Source organism: Nyctereutes procyonoides, unplaced genomic scaffold (genome assembly GCF_905146905.1).
Source record: "Nyctereutes procyonoides isolate TBG_1078 unplaced genomic scaffold, NYPRO_anot_genome, whole genome shotgun sequence".
NCBI classification, from domain to species: Eukaryota; Metazoa; Chordata; class Mammalia; order Carnivora; family Canidae; genus Nyctereutes; species Nyctereutes procyonoides.
In genome coordinates this window covers 439,903-460,350 of record NW_026575049.1, presented here as the reverse complement: position 1 = coordinate 460,350, position 20,448 = coordinate 439,903, and the positions used below count along the sequence as shown (strand labels likewise).

The following is a 20,448-nucleotide window of genomic DNA, read 5'->3' as shown; positions in this document are numbered from 1 at the left end:
GGGGCAGCTGGGTGGAGCCGGGCGCGGAGGCTGCGTGCGCCCTTCCAGGGCTCCCTGGAGCGGCCGGCGGGACCGGCTCGGCCCGTCCAGTCACCCTCCGATGCTGGGAGAACCAGGAGCCCCGGGGGCGGCTCGACTCCAGAGGGATTATCCACGTGCAGCCTCCCAGAGGCCAGACTCCGCTGAAGATGGCTCTGCTGTTCCAACAATAGGCTTGGATGGCACCTGAGGAAGTGCTCAGAACGTGAGGAGAGCAAGACTTCTGAAATACACGGGAGTTTCCGACAGACGAGTTGTTCCATCCCGTGAGGCACCACGTTTGTAGGGCTTTTTCTTATTTTCCCAAATGTGGGCTTTCTTGTTTTTGTTATTCCCAGCTGGTGGTCCTTAGAGATTCCTAGTAAGGGCAGCCCGGGTGGCGCAGCGGCCTGGCGCCGCCTGCAGCCCGGGTTGTGATCATGGGGACCCGGGATTGAGTCCCACAACGGGCTCCCTGCATGGAGCTTGCTTCTCCCTCTGCCTGCGTCTCTGCCTCTCTCTGTGTGTCTATGAGTAAATAAATAAAATCTTTAAAAAAAAAAAAAAAAAGATTCCTAGTAAAAGCCTTAAAGGAGAAGGAACTGTGTGTATACTATGCTTGTCCTCTGAGAATACAAAGAAAAGTGGGGCTGGAGAAGCTGCAAGGTACAGACTGTCAGAAGCTAAATGGCCATGCACTGCGGAGGAGCGAAGGGGTGATCTGCCTTCCACACCATAAAGGTTTTCATCTGACACACAGGAAGCTGAAAAACCGGCATTTATTCAGGTGTGTATAAAAACAAAATAAAAATCTTCAGTGATACAACATACTCCGTTTCCCATCCAAGGAGACAGAGGCCTGAAGCTGGGTCCTCTTTCTATCCCAGCTGGAAGCCTCCCACTACTGGATGAGAACAGACCCTAAAAGTGGCTCTTGCGACCCTTGTGAGGCTGTCCCTTGGTTAAGAAGAGACCATTTACAGCACATACAGGTTATGGTTTACACAAAAATGTCCAGTTATTTTTTCCATCCGACCACCTCCTTCCCCCTACTTCCTGAGACCTGAGATGAGAAGTCTGGGTGTAGGAGGAGGCTGTGGTTGTTGGGGGGTTAGGCTTGATTCAGTGCAAAAACAAGAAGACAATGCCCCTTACAAGGACTCTGACTTTTATCAGTTTTCCTTGATACCTTACAGTAAGAAAACCTGCATTGTAAGATACTGAATCCTGAACCTGCCACTTAATTTACTTAATCTTTTTAAGGCTCAGGTTCCTTATTTGTGAAATGGGCTAATACCTAGCTCACAGAATTGTTTTAAGGATTAGATGAGATAACAGAGATAACATAGGTAAACTTTAGCATGATGGCTGGCATAGTAAATACTCAATTAATAGTACTCATTAATATCTATGCCCAATCTCTCTCTTCACTTAAGATTCGAAGCTTTCCATTCTTCCTAGAGGGTTGAGTCATAAGCCCAAAGTTTACTTGCCCCTGGCACGTTACCCCCATTTTCCTCTTTCTTAGGAGTCTGATGGGAAACAAAAGCACACTTTAAAGACTAATCTCGACAAGTCAGAGTCTGAGAGAAAGGGACAAGGGAGTAATCCTTCATATCTTCAGGGAGTCCCCCTGAGGAAGCTGACGAATGGGTTTAGGAAAGCACACAAAATAGGGAAAATCTCCTTTCCTGGGATTGGGAAAGAGAAGAAAGTGCACAGCTGGCTACATATCAAGAATTTTGTGTCAAAGTGTTTAAAAGCCTCCAAAGGTTGAATGGAATTGTCTAGGGCTGGGGAAATACGGCTGAGACCTGTGAGGAAGGGACTAGGGAGATGAGGGGTACCCTCTAGAGGCACTAGCTGCCATGAAATGCTCCCTGAGTACTTCAGGGAGCAGGGGTTATGTTCTCTGAACATCAGCCTTAGGGAAAAGCCTGCTATGCCAGTAATCAGGATTATCGAAAGCGGAGTCAGTGGCTTCTAAACTACGTAGAGGTTTGAGGCGGGCACAGTGGACATGCGGGGCATGGTTTCCAGGCCCCTGGAAAGCTCTCATCTCTTCATACCCTTGCTCAGCGGCTGGGCAGGCCCCCATGGCTGCATAGTCTCCCCCAGGAGCTCCTCCAGCATGTCGCCGATTCATATATTCATAGTCCTCATCTGGGGTTGTGCCAGCAGCGGGCATGAGGGGCACGGGGTTGAGTGGGCAACTCTGTGTGCTGCCCAGGGAAGCGCTGAGGTCTGATCCCACATCCATGTACTCATAACCCAGCTCCTCGAGAGAACTGGGCCTAGGGTGACGAGGTGGACTGTGTCTTCTCCTCCGGTTCATGTATTCGTACTCATCTTCCTCCTCTTCTTCAGTACCCAGGACAGAACTGAGGCCCACTGAAGAAAGGGTGCCTTCCCGGGAGGAGGGAGTACCTAAGGGTTGAGAAGAGAGGGTAGGTATGTGGAGAACATGGTAGTAGCTGGTGGGAACTGGGGGAAAGAGGAAATTATGCAAAGGGAGGGATTAGATCAGAGAAGACAAAAGGAGCCTGGGGGCAGGGATCAGAGAAAGATTTCTAGGAAGAGTCAGGCACCTTTGAGGTGTGCATCTGGCATGACATATCCATTGACATCCTCTTCCTCCAACCCTGGTGGGGAGAGTGGGGTGACAGGAGTGAGCAGGCTGTGGCGCTGGGAATGGTAGGCACTGTCTCCTCGTGGCCGTGGGCTCCGGCTCCGGCTTCTACACATTGATGCCTTCTCCTGGAGCTCAGCCTCAGACCCTGTCACATGGCCCTCTGAGGACTCTGATGCCAGGCGCCCCCGTGGCATTGGGTGCAAAGAGGCTGGACGGGGGCACCGCTCACCAGTCCCACAAATGGCAGACTCCTAAAGGAGGAAAGTAATACATGGAAATTTATACAGAGATGAGGGAAAAATTGGTATTCCTTTAAGAGACTGGGTTGTTCGATGCCTTCTTTTTTGTGGGGCACTGGTTAAACCTCAAGGATTTCTAAAGCCTCCCACATGGCCCCTATGGATTCTAAGAAACTGCCACCCAGCCTCTCAGCAGCCCCTTAAAGAGACAGACCTTACCTGGCAGGTGTCCCCAAGGTTACCCTGGTTCATAGGCATATATCCGGATGATGGGCTTAAGAGGCTCTGGCTCTAGGATGAAAAAAGTGAAGGTTTAGATTAAGGGAGAAATCTACTCACCCTGGGGGCTTTTAAGTAGTTAATCTGGGCATCAGTGGGGTTCATGAGGGTCTAGGTAGATAGAGGGCTCAGGGTGCAGAGTCTTAAAACTGGGAAGTGCCTTACCCCACGGGGCCGATTAAGTGTTCCAACTGGCAGACTGAGGGCAGAGCCTAGTGTGGCCGCCAGGCCATCCTCCTCCGTCTCCAAGTCCAGATCTAGCTCCAGTTCTGGCTCCAGCTCCACCTCCTCCAGTTCCTTGTTTGTCAGAGCAGGGGCTCTGCCCCGGGGGAATTCCAGGCCCACTCTCTCTCTGTAGGGGCAGGTGATTGTTAAGATGGATCCTAGTTCCAGCCAAGTCCCCCTTCCTCTAGATCTCCTTGACAACTCCTAACCACTACTCACCTTTATGACCAGATACCGTGGGGGGTCTCGGGCCATCCTGGTGAACTCATTGGCTAGTTCTTTAAAGGTTGGACGGATGTTCTCATCAATCATCCAACCTGGTGGCAAGATGTAGGAAGCAGAGCCATAAGAGGGGAGTAGAGTAGGGAGGGAAGGCAGTTAGAAAATGGCTGGGGGGCACCCAGGTGGTGCAGTTAAGCATCTGACTCTTGGTTTTGGCTCAGGTCATGAGATTGAGTCCTGAATCAGGCTCCTTGCATAGTGCGGAGTCTGCTTAGGACTCTCTTCCTCTCCCTCTGCCCCTCTCCCTGCTCTCTCGATCTTTCTCTCAAATAAATAAATTAATTAAAGAAAGAAATAAAGAGAAAGAAAGAGAAAATGGCTGGGATCAGCAAGTAACTCACACTTGACCATGACCATGTAGACATCAATGGTACAGATCTGGGGCTGTGCCAATCGCTCCCCCTTCTCTAGCAGATCTGGTACTTCGGCCAATCGTAGCCCAGCATAGGGCTCTGCCCCAAAGGTCATCAGCTCCCAAACTGTCACTCCTGGTAGAGGAAGATATGACTAGTTGATGGCAAAATAGTAGACATGGGCATGAAGATGAAGGGAAAGCAGAACTTGATCTCACACAAGGATCTGAAGGGCTCAGAAATTCTGAAAAGGGGGTCTCTCAAAAGGCAACTATGGAATTTGGACCAGTGACGGTATGGAGGGACTGACCATAACTCCAGACGTCACTCTGATGTGTGTATTTTCCAAAGTGGATACTCTCCAGGGCCATCCACTTAATTGGAGTCTGGGGATTTAAAGGCAAAAGTGTCATCAGTTGACTTCCACAGATTTTCTCACCACTTCTCTGCCCCAAGTTCTCTCTCATTCCTTTCTTTGTTGCTTTCTGAACTTGAATTTCCATCTCCAGGTTCCTCTCCTCAAATGTACTGTGCAGCATCCATTTGCCTCTGAAGGAGACCACTGACTGCTCTCTACTCCCATGCTTCACTCCACCCCCACCTCCTTACCCAGCCCTTTGTGTTACCTCACCTTGGCCTCACTGTGTAGTAGTTGCTTATCATCGGGGGGCAGCAGGTCAGCCACCCCAAAATCTGCCACCTGGACCTGACTTGGTGACTTCAGTAGCACATTTCGGGCCGCCAAGTTCCTATGCACCATACCATGCTCCTCAAGGTAGTACATCCCCTACAGAGGAAGGACGTATTCTCAAAGTTGGGTGGAACTGATCCTTGAGATCCAGAATCCTCCTAAACCCTAAGGGCACCTCTCAGAACTTCAACCTCCCTGCCAGCCACCAGCCAGGTTCCTCTCACCTTGGCAATCTGTACTCCCCAATTGAGCAGCAGCTGGGGCCCCAGTGCTCCACGGTGTTGTCTCACATGATCCAGCAGGGAACCCAGAGGCAAGTACTGAGTGACGAGCTGCAGAGATGACCCTGGGCACAGTCCCAGCAGCCGTACAATGTGGGCATGGTCTAGGCTGCCAATGGCCAGCATATGCTATGAGACACAGGAGGGGTTATCCAAGGATCAAGAAAGTCCACGTACACCCAGAGGGCTAGCCCAACATTCAGGGACATCAGTGAGGCCAACAGTATCTGCTAACACAGGACCATGCTGCTACAAAATCCTACCTACTATTGGCCTCTCTCCTAGTGGCATACAGAATACCCTTCCTTCACTTACATCCGTCACATCTTGAAAACTCTGCCGTCCACTCTTGTCCTCGATGACTTTAATGCAGACTGGAATCTTGATTGATTCACCCTCAGGAATCCATACTCCCTGGGAAGTGTTGGGCAGGAGTCAGCCTAAGGTCATTCTCCCCAGGCTGGCCCTTTCCCTAAATCTTTCTCTCCTTCATTCTAGATAGAACCTTTCTCCTCCTCCTCCTCCTCCTCCTCCACTCACTTTGTGCACGGTTCCAAAGACGCCTGAGCCAAGGACTTTAAGCTTCCTCAGCTCTGTTTCTTTGAAGATTCTGGCCAAGACTTTGTTAGCCTTCTCACTGGGATCCAGAGGCTCTATGCTCTGAGGAGCAGAAGGGAAGAATATACTCAGGAAAGTCCATTACCATGTCCCACTCGCACCCCCTACCTATAAGTGGATGCCCAGAGCAGTGGGAACAGGAAGAATTGTCTTTAAAGTCATTGCAGGCATACTGGGGAGTAAGAGACCCTAAGGTCTGTGTTCATGACAACAGGAATCAAGAGTTGGGTTTCCCCTTTGATGGGAGGAAGGGGGCAGAGCTGGTAATGCTACCACCCTGAATACTTTTATACAATTCTCTATGCTTTTCAAAGCACCTTCATGTACATCATTCCATTTCATCCTTACAGCCATCCTATAAGGATAAATGTTATTATTTTTTCCATCTACGAGCATACAATGAGGCACAGAGAAGGAAAGTAACTTCACAGTCATGTGGGAAATTAATGGCAAAATCAGGACCAGAATGCAGGATTCCCGTTTCTCTGGCCAGAGTTCTTTCTAATGGACCATACCACCTCCTTGAAGAAAGGGATCAAATCTCTGGGAAAGGAGGAGGCTCTTAGTAGGTAAGTAAGTAAGTAAGCTAGGCACTCACCTCACCCCGTTCCAAGTAGCGCCGCATAGCCCTCTTATTCTGAATCCGGCGCCCACGCCAATAGAGTAAAGTGCCTCCCAGGATCAGGAAAATCACTGCCAATCCCACTACCACTGTTAAGCCCACTGCCAGATGGGTTTTGCTGTGGGATAGAGAAGTCCAGCATTACCCTGGGTCTACACCTCCCTTAAAAAATGTCATCTACGCCTACATGAAAGGTATAGTACAGATCTGGGGCAAGAAGTTAACATTCACATACACATTATTGAGCAATGAAAGGGTTAAACTACATCTGCACCTCCTGAGGATACTACAAATTAATTTTAGGATGGGCAGTCCAGAAGCCTGGATTCTTGTGTCTCCAAGTCCAGGGATACTGGTGTATATAGAAGGACAGAATGGGGGGTGCCTGGGTGGCTCAGTGGTTGGGTCTGCCTTCAGCTCAGGTCATGATCCTGGGGTCCTGGGATCAAGTCCCCGCATCGGGCTCCCTGCATGGAGCCTGCTTCTCCCTCTGCCTGTGTCCCTGACTCTCTCTGTGTCTCTCATGAATAAATAAGTAAAATCTTAAAAAAAAAAAAAAAAAAAAAAAAGGACAGAATGAATAGAGACCCTCTTCCCAGCAGATAACTGCCCCTTTCCCTAGCTTCTCTCCCAAATACCCCCAGCTGCTAAAATCTCCAAGCCCATCATACCTGATCAGTGCCAGTGTTTGACCTAAACAGTCTTGTAGCTCTGGTCCCTTACACCTAGAGAAGAAAGTCACCTCCTTAAATGGGAGCTTGGGAGACCCCCATAGCAAGCTCAATCCCACCAGCCTCAACACACGACACTGTTTCAGACCCTACCATGGTATCCCATCCTGGAGCCCTAATCATAAGACACAGCCCCCCTCTCTAGCTTGCCAACTCTCCCCTAGTCCCTCTCTTGAATGAAACTCCCCTGAGCTGGGGTTATTTCAGGTTCTCAAAACTGTGGTATAATTTTGTGCTGTTATTGAGATTCTTTTTCTCCAATTCTTCACCATACAGCTTGGCGTGATTCTTAAAATCACAGTTCCTTTCTTCTCTCAGGTCCCCTTTACCCTCTAATTTCCCCCTAGTTTTGTTTTTCCCCCTCCCCCATTATTATCCCATCACTGACCCCTGGGTGCAATTCTCGTGGCAGGGCCGACATTCATTGTGAGTGTCTGGGTACTTGTAGATGGGGCCCTTGGCACCAAGGACTCCACTGGGGCAGCTGCTCACACAGTGCGGCCCATCTCGAAAATGGGCACACTGAGCACAGGCATCAGAGCCCTGGGTGGAAGAGAAGGTTGGGAAGAATGGGATCCCAAGGCCAACTTCACCCCTCCCAGCAAGGACCAACGCAGCGATTCAGGATGCTCCATCCACAGACCCTAGGGTTATCTGGCCTCCTTGTGCTGGCCTTGTGATTTGGCCATTATCATTCTCAAGACCTTCTAGTACTGCCCATGCCCTTCCTCCCTTAGAGATCCTGGTGTTGCTACTATACCGAGCCATTGCATGTGGCAGTCCCCTCCATGGGTTGGCACTCCGGGTGGCAGGAGAAGCATTCAGCTTCATGGACAAACTCACGAGGCTCCCTGCAGTGGGGGTAAAGGGAAGGGGTCACTTCTAAGTCCTGACCTTTATGTCCAACCACAGGGTCCCCTTGCTCGATCCCACCCAGGCATATGCAGAAAGTTGTCTAGGGGCGCCTAGGTGATGCAGTCAATTAAGCATCCAACTCTTGGTTTCGGGTCCAGTTGTGAGCTCAGGGTTGTGAGATCAAGCCTCTCATCGGGGCTTGAGTCAGCTTGGGGTTCTCTCTCCCTCTCCCTCTGCCCCTCCCCGCCCTCTAAAATAAAGAATTATTTTTTAAAAAAGGAAGAAAGTGGACTAAAGGCCTTCATGTACCAGCTGAATAGCTGCATCCATCCCAGGGCCCCATCCTCCCACCCCTTCGTGCCTCTCTCTCCCCTCAGTGTTACCCATTTAGAAAGTTGCAGTGGGTCACACAGACACCTCCTCGGCTGTAGTTTCGACAGGACAGGCACTGACCAGGACCTGGGCCCCAGCATCCCCCAGAGGAGCACAGGGGATCACACACTTTGCCCTCTGCCACTGGGAAGGAAGGGGTGAGACAGGAGGAGTCAGCTCTCCTCACGTGCCTTCTGCTAAGCTCTTCCTCCTAAGTGCCTCCAGCCTAGCACACCCCTCTCCTTGGCTCTACCCTCTGATCCCTACTCCTACTTCCAGAGCAGAACAGTTTTTACACACTGTACCCTCTCCTCCCTGACTTCTTTTTCCCAGCCACCCTCTGGGCCCTTCCCCTCACCGCAGTCTCTGCGGGGCCGATTATGCTTGATGTCCAGCCTCTCTTCCGGAGGCCCCCGAAGCAGCCTGGTCCAGTTCAGAGAATGGTGGTAGCAGAGTTGCTTGTTGGCACTTATGTAGATACGCCCAGCACTAATTTCTTTCAAAGATCGGAGGCCCAAAGATGTTATATTCAAGTTCTTCATGATCAGCAAAGAGAAACCCCGGCTGAGAACAAGGAAACGGGGTAAGAAGGGAGATTACACAGGGGAAAATGACCATGCAGTTGATTCCTTTTCATTTAACCAATGTGCTCTGGGCCAGTCAGACCGGGAAGAGAGATTCCCCTTCCAACTCTCAGCCCTTTGGGCATGCTGAGACAACACGTGTGCTTCACTCAAAGATGCCTAAGAAACAGGGTTCATTGCCTGGAGGTACTACCACCACCACCCTCCTAACTACTCACTTGTACAGGCTTCTGCCCCCAATGGTTGTCAGGTTGGAAAAGACACTGAAGTTGTGCATGTGGGGAGGCCAGGACTGGATGTTCAGGTAACCTGACGGGTTGGAGAGAGGTGCATCAGCAGGGAAGGAGTCTTCTCCTCTTGCCTTCTCAGGTTCTAGTGGCCCCTCTCCCATCACTTGGGACATGATTTTGTAACTAGTTATGCGCCAATTTGTGTCAGTGGTTCACTCATTTCTCTCAGAAAGGGTAGCAGCCTCTCTTCCCACTCACCTGTGATCTCCCGTACCGTCCGGAAGACATTGAGCTTCTCAGGGTCCAAGGCAGGGATCTTGTGCCAGGGGTCTCTGGAGAGAACAGTCCAAACCAGTCAACAAGATACAGGTACAACCCAGTCACACCTAGCCTCAGAACTTGTTTCTTTTTTCTTTTTAAGATTTTATCTATTTATTCATAAGAGACACAGAGAGAGAGAGAGAGGGGCAGAGACACAGGCAAAGGGAGAAGTAGGCTCCCTGCGGGGAGCCCGACGTGAGACTCCATCCCGGGTCTCCAGGATCACTCCCTGGGCTGAAGGTGGCGCTAAACCACTGAGCCACCCGGGCTGCCCAGAACTTCGTTTCTAATACCATCCTCCACTAAAAGGAAACAGGGCTCCTTGGAGAAATGAGTAGGGCGGGAGAAATATAACATGAGTTTATAGCATCTTTTGCAAAAAAGGAAGTAAGTGCTCAGAGAATGAAGGGTACAAAGAATCTGGGATCCGGCTTGAAGAAGCCCCCAGTGGCCAGAACAGAGACAAATCAACACCAAAATAATAACTGTAAAAGAGGGGATCCCTGGGTGGCACAGCGGTTTGGCGCCTGCCTTTGGCCCAGGGCGTGATCCTGGAGACCCGGGATCGAGTCCCACATCGGGCTCCCGGTGCATGGAGCCTGCTTCTCCCTCTGCCTGTGTCTCTGCCTCTCTCTCTCTCTCTGTGACTATCATAAATTAAAAAAAAAAAAAAAAAAAATAACTGTAAAAGATTATAAAGGACTGAGTGAAATAGGTACCAATCAATCAATCAATGGGAACGGAAAACTGTTCCTAACACTAAAATGCCGACAAATAAATGCAAAAGGAATAATGGAGTTAGAAAATCATCATGTGGCAACTCTCATTGAAAAATCGATTCAGAGGATGCCTGGGTGGCTCAGCAGTTGGGCCTCTGCCTTTGGCTCAGGGGGTGATCCTGGAGTCCCAGGATGAGACCCACATCGGGCTCCCTGCATGGAGCCTGCTTCTCCCTCTGCCTGTGTCTCTGCCTCTCTCTCTCTCTCTCTCTCTGTGTCTGATGAATAAATCAATAAAATTTTTTAAAAAAATTGATTCAGGGGGTGCCTGAGTGGCTGTCGGCTGAGCATCCAAGTCTTGGTTTTAGCTGGGGTCCTGATCCCAGGGTCATGGGATGGAGCCCCAGGCCAGCTCTGTGCTCAGCGTGGAATCTGCTTGAGATTCCCCCTTCTTCTCCCTCCCCATGTGCTTCTTCGCCAACTTGCACACCCGCACACGCGCACAAGCATGCACACGTGTGTGTATGTGTGTGTGTGTATAAATAAACAAACAAAATCTTTCTTAAAGTAAGTTGATTCGGGCAGGGGCACTTGGCTGGCTCAGTAGTGGTGCATGCGACTCTTGGTCTCAGGGTTGAGTTCAAGCCCCACGTTGGGTATAGAGATAACTTAAAGATAAAAATCTTAAGGGGCGCCTGGGTGGCTCAGTCCATTAGGCATTGGACTTTGATTTCGGCTCAGGTCATGATCTCAGGGTCCTCCACGTGGGGCTGTGCTCCTGACATGGCCCCCCTTGGGATTCCCTCTCTCCCTCTCTCATTTTTAAAGGATTTTTTAAGTTTATTCATGAGAGACAGAGAGAGAGAGAGGCAGAGACACAGGCAGAGGGAGAAGCAGGCTCCATGCAGGGAGCCTGACGTGGGATTCGATCCCAGGTCTCCAGGATCAGGCCCTGGGCCGAAGGCAGGTGCTAAACTGCTGAGCCACCCGGGCATCCTTCTTCCTCTCTCTCTTACATAAAGGGGTGCCTGGGTGGCTCAGTCAGCTGGCTGTCTGCCTTCACCTCGGGTAACAGTCCCAGGATCGTGGGATCAAGTCTCACATTGAGCTCCCTACTCAGTAGGAGAGCCTGCTTTTCCCTCTCCCTCTGTAGCTCCCCCTGCTTGTCTCTTTCTATCAAATAAATGGTTAGATAGATAGGTAGATGTAATAAAATCTGAAAACAAAAAACAAAAAAAGTAGTAAGAGAACACAATTTCTTTGTCCACTGCCGTGCAGTGAGACGGTTATCAGATTCCTTGGGGGGTCTCAAGGGATTCAAGTCCTGGGTGGCAGACAGAGTTAGGAATGGTCAGGTACTGTGTAACCTTTAAAATTTCATGATTTATATTTCTTTTATTATTTTAATTTTTAATGATTTTTATTTATTTTGAGAGAGAGAGAGAGAGAGAGCAAGCAGGGGGAAGAGCAGAGGCAGGGGGAGAGGATCTCAAGGACACTCCACGCTAAGCACAGAGCAGGATGCGGGGCTTGATCTCACAACGCCTAGATCACGACCTTAGCTGGAACCAAGAGTCGGACGCTTAACCGACTGAGCCACCCAGGTGCCCCTGTGATTCATATTCCTAATCAGCTGCACATATGAAGGGTTGAGCCAAATGCAATGAACCATGAGAGGATGGATGGAGTGGGGGTTAGAGAGGGAATGCAGAGTCTAACCCATTGAGGCCAGTGATCAGAAAGTCCAGGTTGCCCAGGATCTTGGTGCAGTTCACAAATCCATCAATGTTGCTCGAGTCCACAGTCTGGAAGCGGCTCCCGGAGCCTGTCCCCTCACAGGCTGCAAACACAAAAGAGGCTCAGTGGGTGGAGCCTGATTGTGGTCTCTGGGGAAAGGAAGTTCTCTTCACCAACTCTTCACCATCTCCTACTCACCTTTAGGGCACAGCCCCCCACAAGGTTCACACATCTTGAGTCCATTTTTATCTACTTCCATCTTGTCAGGAGGACAGGCCCGGACACAAGACGTTTGATCGACCACAAAGTTATCTAGGGAGAGGAGGGCACCATGAGAGACAAGAGAGGAACACTGCCAACGAGCAACTGAACCTTGCTCCCTCCTGCTCTGTGCTGGATCTGTCCCAAACCACCACCCAAGGTTCCTTAAGCGCTGTCCTATGGCTGAGAAAAGCTCTTTGCTCTTTGTTGCAGAACTAGGAGCAGTTGCTAGAAATCATGGGAAGTAGACAGGACAGTGGGGAGAGGATTCACCGGAGGTGATTAGATTACAACCTACATCCTCTACCACCCAACTTGATTCCTATATCTCCTAAAATTTTTTCTAAAACCCTGGTTCTACTATCATTGTTCCTCTTCTTAGACACTTACGGGGACAGCTGGCTACACAAACTCCACCATACTGATACTTGGTGTGGGGATTGGGTTCCAGCTGGAAAGTTAGCTTGTTGTAGACCAGAGGCTGTGGACACTGGCGCACACAGGCCCCGCTGTCATTGAAGAGTCGGCAGGCCTAGGAATGTAGGAGATTCATAAAACTCACATTATGTACGTATCCCTACTTCCTCCCCAAAGCCCACATCCCCACTTCAGAACCAGGCAAACGGTGGTACATACAAAGCAGTCTGTATCCTGAGGGCCTGAGCAGCCCCCTGCACACTCATCATGGCAGCACTGGTTGGGGTTGGGCCCAAAGCAATGACCATTACACTGAGGGGCACAGATGGTCTTGGTCACTATAGAAAGAGAAGAAGCACAGCAGTCAGGGCTCTGACTCTTGCCCTCTAGTCTAGGCTTGTCCTACCCCCGGTGTTGACATAGGTGGGGGGGGCAGGGATATTAAAAGTGTATGAGGTTTTTGGAGGGGAGTAAACCCACATGTCTGGCAGTCTTCTGGTCTAGGACCCCAGCATCGCCCCTTGCAGGTCTCATGACACGGGGGACCTGGTTGGGAAAGAAAGCAACGTAAAGGGCTGTTGAGGGCTAAGAAAGGCTTGCTTGAGTCAACAGGGTATGATGTCAGCACGCAGGCACCCCAGTCCCACAAAGCAAAGGGCCGGGCAATGTCCCTCCTGGCCCTGGGGCTCCGCAACTGTCAACAAGGGGTGGGGCCACACCTCCGCACCGCCAGCAGGGCCGCTGAAAGTGCCAAGCCCGGCCCAGGCCCACCCCGGGCCCACCCCGGGCACTTAGTTCCTCCTCAGCAAACTGAACCCAGCAGGAATATGTGTGTGTGTGTGTGTGAGTGGGCGGGGGCAGCGGACTGTGATGGGGGGCAGGGGGCCCGGAGAGCGGAATGTTGACACGGAGGAGATGGGGGCCTGGAGCCCGCGGATGAGGCTCTCCTCAGTCCCGGGGTCTTCTGCTCCTTCGCATAGAGCTTCCGGGGTTGGGAGCCCAGGGGTCTGGGGCCCCAGGTGTTCCTCTCGGACTGGGGTAGGTGATGACGGGGGAAGGGCCGCTCTGTCTGGCGGGGCGGGGGGCGGCCCATCACGTCACTCACAGCTCCTGCCGTTGTCCTTCACCACTATCTCGGCGTCTCGGTCCCTCACGATGTCCCTCCAGTCGATCGTGTCCATGTGACAAAGCTTGTCGTTCTTCTCAATATACACTCCCCCCGCCAGAATCTCTGAGGTCGGGCAGAGCAGTGACAGGCTAAGGGCTCCGCAGGCCTCCCCCTGCCCCCACCGACCCCGCAGGCCACCGGGACTCGGACTTGGCAGAAGGGAGGCGGGGCAGGCAAATCTGTCTGATTAAAGCAGCTGCGGAGAAGGCTCGCCTGGCCGGCAGGAGGGGGCAGGAGGGGGCAGGAGGGGCCAGGCCGGACGCGGCCTCCCAGACACCTGTCCAGATCCGGTTTAGCCGGTGGGGGAGGGGAGGCAGAGCCAGGAGATCCCTGACTCAGTCACCTCCTTGGTCCGCCTCCACGCCTCCAAGTGTGTTTTCCAAGGACCGGGCAGGGGGGTAAGAGGTAGCCCTGGGGCGTGTGGCCCCACAGTTCCCCAGCTTGGGGGTAATCGTGAGGGGGAAGTGACAGGATTTCAGAACCCCAGCTCCTGGCTGGGGACATAGGGCCCTCCCCCGGGGCAGGGCCCTCCGCTCCCTCTCTTGCTTAAGGAGGAGCGGACCTTTAGACTAAGGCCGCGGAGGGGAGCGCCTGGTGGCAGCCTGGGTCTCAGGAGGACGCCTGCCCGCGGCCTGGCTGGGGGCGGCCGGGAGGCACCCGCAGGACTGACCCGTGAGCTGAGTGAAGCGGAGCTGGCGCAGGGCATGGCTGGAGTTGGTGTTATAGTTGAGCATGACGAAGATGGCGAACTTCCCGTCGTACACCTGAGTGCCTCGCACCACCCGGAGGTTGGGCAGGGGCAGGGTGGGGAACTCATTCATGGCCACCAGGACATAGCCGGTCACTTCTCGGATCCACTGGGGTGGCACAGGTCATGTCAGCGGGAGGGATAACAGAACAAACGGCCTCGATCCCCCATCCTAGGGGGATCCCTAACCCCCCCAAGTCTTTCTAATTCCTGCTCCGGAGTAGGGAGCAGCGGGTGCCCACTGCCGTGTCCCTTCTGCCAAGGAAGACAGGCGGCACAAGTGCCGGGAATCCTAGGCCCCTCCCCTTTCCTTCTCAGGGTCTCGAGCCAGGAGCTTCCTCGGTCCTGGGTCCTTGCTCAGGCCCGTCCTCCCCTCCAGAGCGCCTCCCCAAGTCCCCAAGTGGGCCCCGGTGCCCAGCACCAGCCAGTCGCCTCCCGGGCCAGCCCCCGCGCGCCCCAGCCTCAGCGACCAGGCCCTGGGGCCCACATCCCGGCCCGGGCCCCGGAAGCACCCGGCTGGGATCTTACAAACCCCAAGGTTCTAGGCGTGCTGAACCCCAGCAGAGGGTAGCCCTGGGGGAGGGAAAGGGGGTCTCTGTGGGGAAGATTAAGGGGGGAGCCTGAGGTAGGGAGTCCGCGCTCTGACCTGCAGGAAGGAGAGGTCGGCATTGTGCCCCGTGAGCACGATCTCGAGGTTCCCCATCACCACCTCGCACCGCTCGTAGAGCTTGTACAGGGTCTGGTATTGGTTCTCAGCGTCGCCGGTCACGCTCAGCCCGTTCAGAGTCCCAGGACACACTGCTCAAAGTGGGGGTCAGAGTGGCGGAGACTGGACACAGCTCCCACCCGGCCCCCCCGAGTCATCCCCCTGGTCGCCCTCCCACCAAGCCGCCACCTCAGCCCTCACCCCGAGAGCCGGACACAAAGGCCAATGTCGGTCTGAGAGCCCGAACCCCCTCCCCTCCCAGAACCCCCGCGCCATCTCTCTGCACAGGCAGGTGAAAAAGTTTCCCTCTGTCAGGTACTCCTTTGGGTACTAAGGAGTTAACCAAAGAGGATGTAGGGGTTTTTCCCCCCTCCCTAGGGAAGTTAGGAATGGACCACAACTTGGTTACCCTCCTCTTCCCTCCCCCCTCTCCAACCAGGGTACTTACTTCTCTACCCCCATCCTGGAATAAATATCTCTTTGGGGCCAGCACACAGCCCCTATTGTGTCTACCGAGGGTGGTGGGATGGGGGCAGAGGGTGGGGGCAGTGCCCAGGGCCACACTTCAGCCCACAATGAGGCAATTCTATCTGGGAGGAGGGGGCTGCTCCACCCAGTCCCGAGACACCCTGCCCTCAGTGGCACCCGCCCCCTCCACCCTCAAGCCTTGGGCTCAGACAAGTGACCTCACTAGAGGGGGAGCTCCAGTGGGGAGAGGGGGTCAATGTGAGCTTTGTCCTTAAAGCTGAAAGATAAGGAGTTGGTTGCCTACCCCGCACCCCCTCTTCCTCAACTCTGGCCTCCCGGTTCCCTTGCCCTATTCCAACACATCGCAGCTCCTCACCATCACACTTTCCAGCAAATACAGACAAGCCTGGAGGGAAACAGCAGAGGATCCCCCCATTCTAAGCCTTCCACGCAATTTCATTGTCAAAAGATTCATTAAAAAGCTTTGCAACATGGCAGTCTTGGGGGTTCACTTGCCCTTCTAGGTATGGAGGACACAGGGGCTAAGGGAAAGGCGGGACCCCGAAGCCCCACCCCTCTCCCCTCCGCTCAGAGGCCGGGGGAGGGTGGGGGGTAGACACCACCTGTTCTCACCACCCTTCCCCGAGGCTCTGGCAGTTTAAGGAGGCGGGAGTGGGAACGGAGGAAGAGAGATTTAGTGAGGCTCCAACCCCTCCTCCTAGATACACCCCTAGTCTGACCACTGGACTTTGGAGGGCTCCCATCCCCTTTCACTCCCCACAATGGGAAGGAAGGCGGTGGGCTAGACCCAGCAGAGGAGTAAACTGGCTGGGAGCTCCCAGAGGAGCCTGGGAACTCTAGGGTCCTGGGGCTGAAAGTAAAGAAACTAGGAAGGTTAATCATTTAGGGAACAGCCCCACCCTAAACCCTTTCCTGGTAGGACACCCCCTCTTGCAAGTCAAGGCGCCAACCGCTCTCCCCAGATAAGGGAGGAGCCAAGATTTCTGCATGGAGAAGTGGGGTATGTATGTGATGTGTGTGTGTGCACATGCACGAGGGACACACACGTGCGCACACACACAGACAAGCATGCACACCGCTCCCAGCTGGCCCAGAAATCTATACTGGTTCTGTCCTCGGGGTTCCTTATGAGGAAGTATTTCAGGTGGCCCCATCTATCCCACCTGCCTTAGGTGTCTGTGCAGACTCTGTGTCTGTGCCTGGAAGGCTAAAGGGTTAGAGGTCCCAGTTCTCTGCCATCCTGAGGGTAAAGTCCATATTACACAAACAGGGAGCAAAGGGCCTGCTCAGGAAGAGAGCATGAAAACCACCTCTAAGGAGGAACAGGCAGCATGGGGAGGAGGGAAGGGGGAAGAGTGTAAGGAAAAGCCCCACTGTACCGGGGGACCAGGGGCCTAGGGAGGGGCCTGGCACTCCTTTGGTAGAGAGCACTGGGGTGGGTCGACCAGACCAGGAATCTTCGGGGCCTCCTCAACCAGAGGCCTCCTCTCCAATAGCCCCCACCCCCATCACAGCCAGGACAAAGGGACTATAGAAGGACTGAGACAGGGCCGGATGCCCAGAGGCTGCAGGATCCAGATAAAGGGTAAAGAAACCCAACCATGCCTGCCTCCTGTCTCCCCAAGGGAAGGTGGCCAGGATCTGGGACTCCTGGGTTCCTGGTTGAAGATTCCAAGGGTCTGGATGGGACAGTGACCCAGTCATTCTATTTGGTCCCTCCCACTCCAGTCCCCAGACCCCCCCCTCCACCCCCCCCACCAGCTGGGAGTTTCAAAGTCAAGATCCCAAGTCTAAATTTAGGCCCAGCAACTGTGGGGGAAGCACAGGTGTTTCTCCCACTCCCCCTCTGGGGAAGAGGCCCTGGCCCTCCCAAACCCCAAGCTGAAGTCTGGGGGAGGGGAAGAGATCAACAGGATTCCTCCAATTCGAGCAACACCAGAACCCTCAGGTGTCCACGGTCCCAGAGACACCCCAAGGGGGTGGGCTCGGATGGTATGGGAGTGGGAGGAGGAAGAGAGGAGCAGTTTGTTGTCTAGACTCCAGGAGACAGAGTCAGACAATAAGCAGAATGTAGTGGGGGGGGGGGGGGAGCTGGGTCCGGGGACTCCCAGACTGGAAGCTCAGGAGGTGGGAGAGACGTCCTGTTGGTCTCGGGTTGGGGGAGAAAAGACAGACAAGTCCAGGCTGCAGGCCCCTGACCCTACAGCTCCTGGCCCAGGGCCTGTGCGTAGTAGATGTTCAATAAATATTAGTTGAATTGATCTGGGTCTTGACAAAAACAAGAGGTTGGTCAAGCCGGGGACCAGCCAGCTTGGTTATTCTGAGGAAATGAGGGAGGTCGGCCTCTGCGTGGCCTCTCACCCCGATGTCACCTGTACTTGGCCCTTAGGTGCGCCTCCGCCCGTCCCGGGGCAGGTCCACAGAAGAGGAGGTGCGGCTCTTGTTTTTCCAAGAGTAGAAAACAACAACCCCCTCCGACCCCTCCCTAGCTCCGCCCTGTCGGCAAAACAACGAAACTGGAGGCGCCGAAACCCAGGGAGGGGGTGGGCTCACAGGCCGGGACCCCCACTCTCCCGGACCTCACCCCCCTCACTGCCGCCGCACGTTTGCGGAGCCGAGGCCCCACGGCCGTCCCCACAGGGCGCCCCAGGGGAGCGGGGGTCCCGGGGGACCCCACCCCGACGCAGATCAGAAGTGGGGGGTCGGGAGCGCCGAGCCCGCCCGCAGCGCCCAGGGGAGCGGGGTATCCCGGGGGGCCCCCACCCCGACGCAGATCAGAAGTGGGGGGTCGGGAGCCCCGAGCCCGCCGCAGCGCCCCGCCGGGGTGGTCCCAGAGCCCCCCCCGCCCCCGCCCGGCCCCCCCCCCCCCCCCCGGCGCCCGCGCCGCTTACCTGCCTGGGAGTTGCCCACGTCGGAGGCGCGGACCAGGCTGAGCAGGAAGCCCAGCACCTGCAGCGGCGCCGTCGCCCTCATGACGCCCGCGGAGGCGGCGGCGGCCCCGCGGGATCCGGCCCGGGGCCCCGACTAGGACATCGGAGCGGGGCCACCTGAGCCGCCAGCGACGGGCGGCGGCGGCGGCGAGGCTGCGGAGTGCAATCGGAGCCGGGCCGGGGCGGGGGCCCGCCGGGCAGGGGAGCGGGGCGGCGCTGCAGCCGGGGCTCGTCCCCGGGCCACGCGAGCCGAGCCGGGGTCGCGCCCGCACCTTCCCGGGGGCCGGGCCGAGGGGCGGCCGGGACTGCAGACGCCCTAGCGCCTCCGACGGGGAAAGGTGCTGGGGGCGGGGAGGGCGCCTCGAAGCCCGGCCCCTGGAAGCTGGCCGCGCCCATTAACCAGATCACTCAACTTCCCCAGCCGGTTGGGTCACTCGGGGGGGAGGCTCCCTGAATGTGAATGTTTTTCTCCGTGAGTGTTTGTGAGGAAGGCGCGGGCCGCACGCTCAGGCGCCTCGGTTTCCCCGGGACCCTTCCGGCCCCGTAATCCGTCCACGCTGCCCTGGAAGCCGAGCCCCGAGGCCGCGTGAAATCGCGCCGTCTCCGGCCGCTTCCTCCCGCAGACCCGGCGCCGGCCCGGCCTCTCCGGGGGATTTGGGGGGCGGAGGCGGGGGCGGCCTCCAGCCTGGGAACAGACCCGAAGCCCGCCTTTTCCCTTCCAGCCCGGGAGGGGCTCCCGCACCTGTCGCGCCCCCTCTGCTGCCCCCCGCGGCCGCCTGGGAGAACAGCTGCCTCCCATCGCGGCCCGGAGTCCCCGCCGTCGGGGCGGCCGCGGCCCCCGCCGCCTTAATGCGCACCCGCACCCGCACCCGCACCCGCACCCGCGCGGGCTCCTTGCACGCCCGAGCTCGCGCTGCAAAGGGGCGCGCAAGGCGGGCGCCCGAGGCCGCGGCCACGAGGGGCTCGGACCCCCGCCACCTCCGGCGGCCGCTCCCGGGTCCTGGCCCGGGGCGGGGGAGGGCACCGGCGCGCGGCCCCCGAGCCCCGCGGGTCCCCCAGCAGCTTTCACCCGCGCCCCCTGGCGCCGGGGGTGCGCATCTCACAGCGCGAGGCCGGCGTTCCCGCCCCCGCCCGGGGGCTCCCGGGCGCCCCGAGGCTCAAGCCCAACCCCCAGCGCCTCGGCCAGGAAAGCTTCCTCCCGTCACTAAGTCTCCCGCCTAAGGCTCTAAGCTTGCTCGGGATCGCTGTCGCCCGGGCCCCCGCTCTCTGCGGGGCTCACCCTGACCCCGGCGCTGGTCTGTCCTCGTCCTTGCAGGACGGTCCCGACCCCGCAGCAGCGACACGGTAACGAATCCAAACAAACGGCGCCTCATCTGCCACCCGGGCCGAGGCTTCACGGGCCCCAAGCACGTGCCGTGGGCGGCAGCACCGCACGTGGGGCCCTGGCGGCGCGGGGGTCCACCGAGACGCGGGGCCAGGCGTATCCGCAGGAGCGCGGGGCTGCGCCGGTTCCCGCCACAGAGACTGCAGCTCCGCGGGCTCAGCGTGCGGGCGGCCTCCGCTCCGAGCCTAGAGCCCCTCCAGGGGCTGCCGGGACGAGGCTCCGACCCAGCCCGGGCTCCAGGCCCTCCCGGAGCCGAGGCCTCTCCGCGGAGGAGCTGCGCCCCCGGCGGGAGCGTCACGATAGGCAGGCGGGGCTCCGGCTCGCAGCGGCCCGAGATGAGGGGCGCCCGGGGGCTCAGCCCCTTAGCCGCGCCTCGTGCTGGAGCCCTGGTCCCAGGGATCGGGGTCCTGGCCCCCCATCCCGCCCCCTGCTCTGCTGGGACCTTGCTTCCTCCTCTCCGGCTCCCTCTGCTTTTGCTCTCTCTTACTCTGTCAAATAAATAAATAAAATCTTTTTTTTTTTTTTTTTTTTTTTTTTAATTTATGATAGTCAGAGA

The 20,448-nt window shown here is 55.8% G+C and overlaps 1 protein-coding gene across 1 annotated transcript; it reads right to left on the bottom strand.

The window, feature by feature from the left end:
* Window positions 1-779: 779 nt before the first annotated feature.
* Window positions 780-18,735, bottom strand: ERBB3 (erb-b2 receptor tyrosine kinase 3). Its single transcript, XM_055327895.1, is given in 29 exon segments — window positions 780-2,445; window positions 2,607-2,901; window positions 3,109-3,180; window positions 3,334-3,481; window positions 3,483-3,520; window positions 3,613-3,710; window positions 4,017-4,163; window positions 4,339-4,414; window positions 4,660-4,815; window positions 4,944-5,129; window positions 5,316-5,414; window positions 5,541-5,660; window positions 6,217-6,358; window positions 6,912-6,965; window positions 7,360-7,514; window positions 7,732-7,822; window positions 8,210-8,342; window positions 8,557-8,762; window positions 9,001-9,091; window positions 9,271-9,344; window positions 11,772-11,892; window positions 11,988-12,101; window positions 12,441-12,582; window positions 12,687-12,805; window positions 12,948-13,013; window positions 13,573-13,698; window positions 14,306-14,492; window positions 15,030-15,181; window positions 18,470-18,735. Coding segments are annotated over 29 exon segments (4,014 nt in total). The 5' UTR covers window positions 18,552-18,735; the 3' UTR covers window positions 780-1,921.
* Window positions 18,736-20,448: the final 1,713 nt, after the last annotated feature.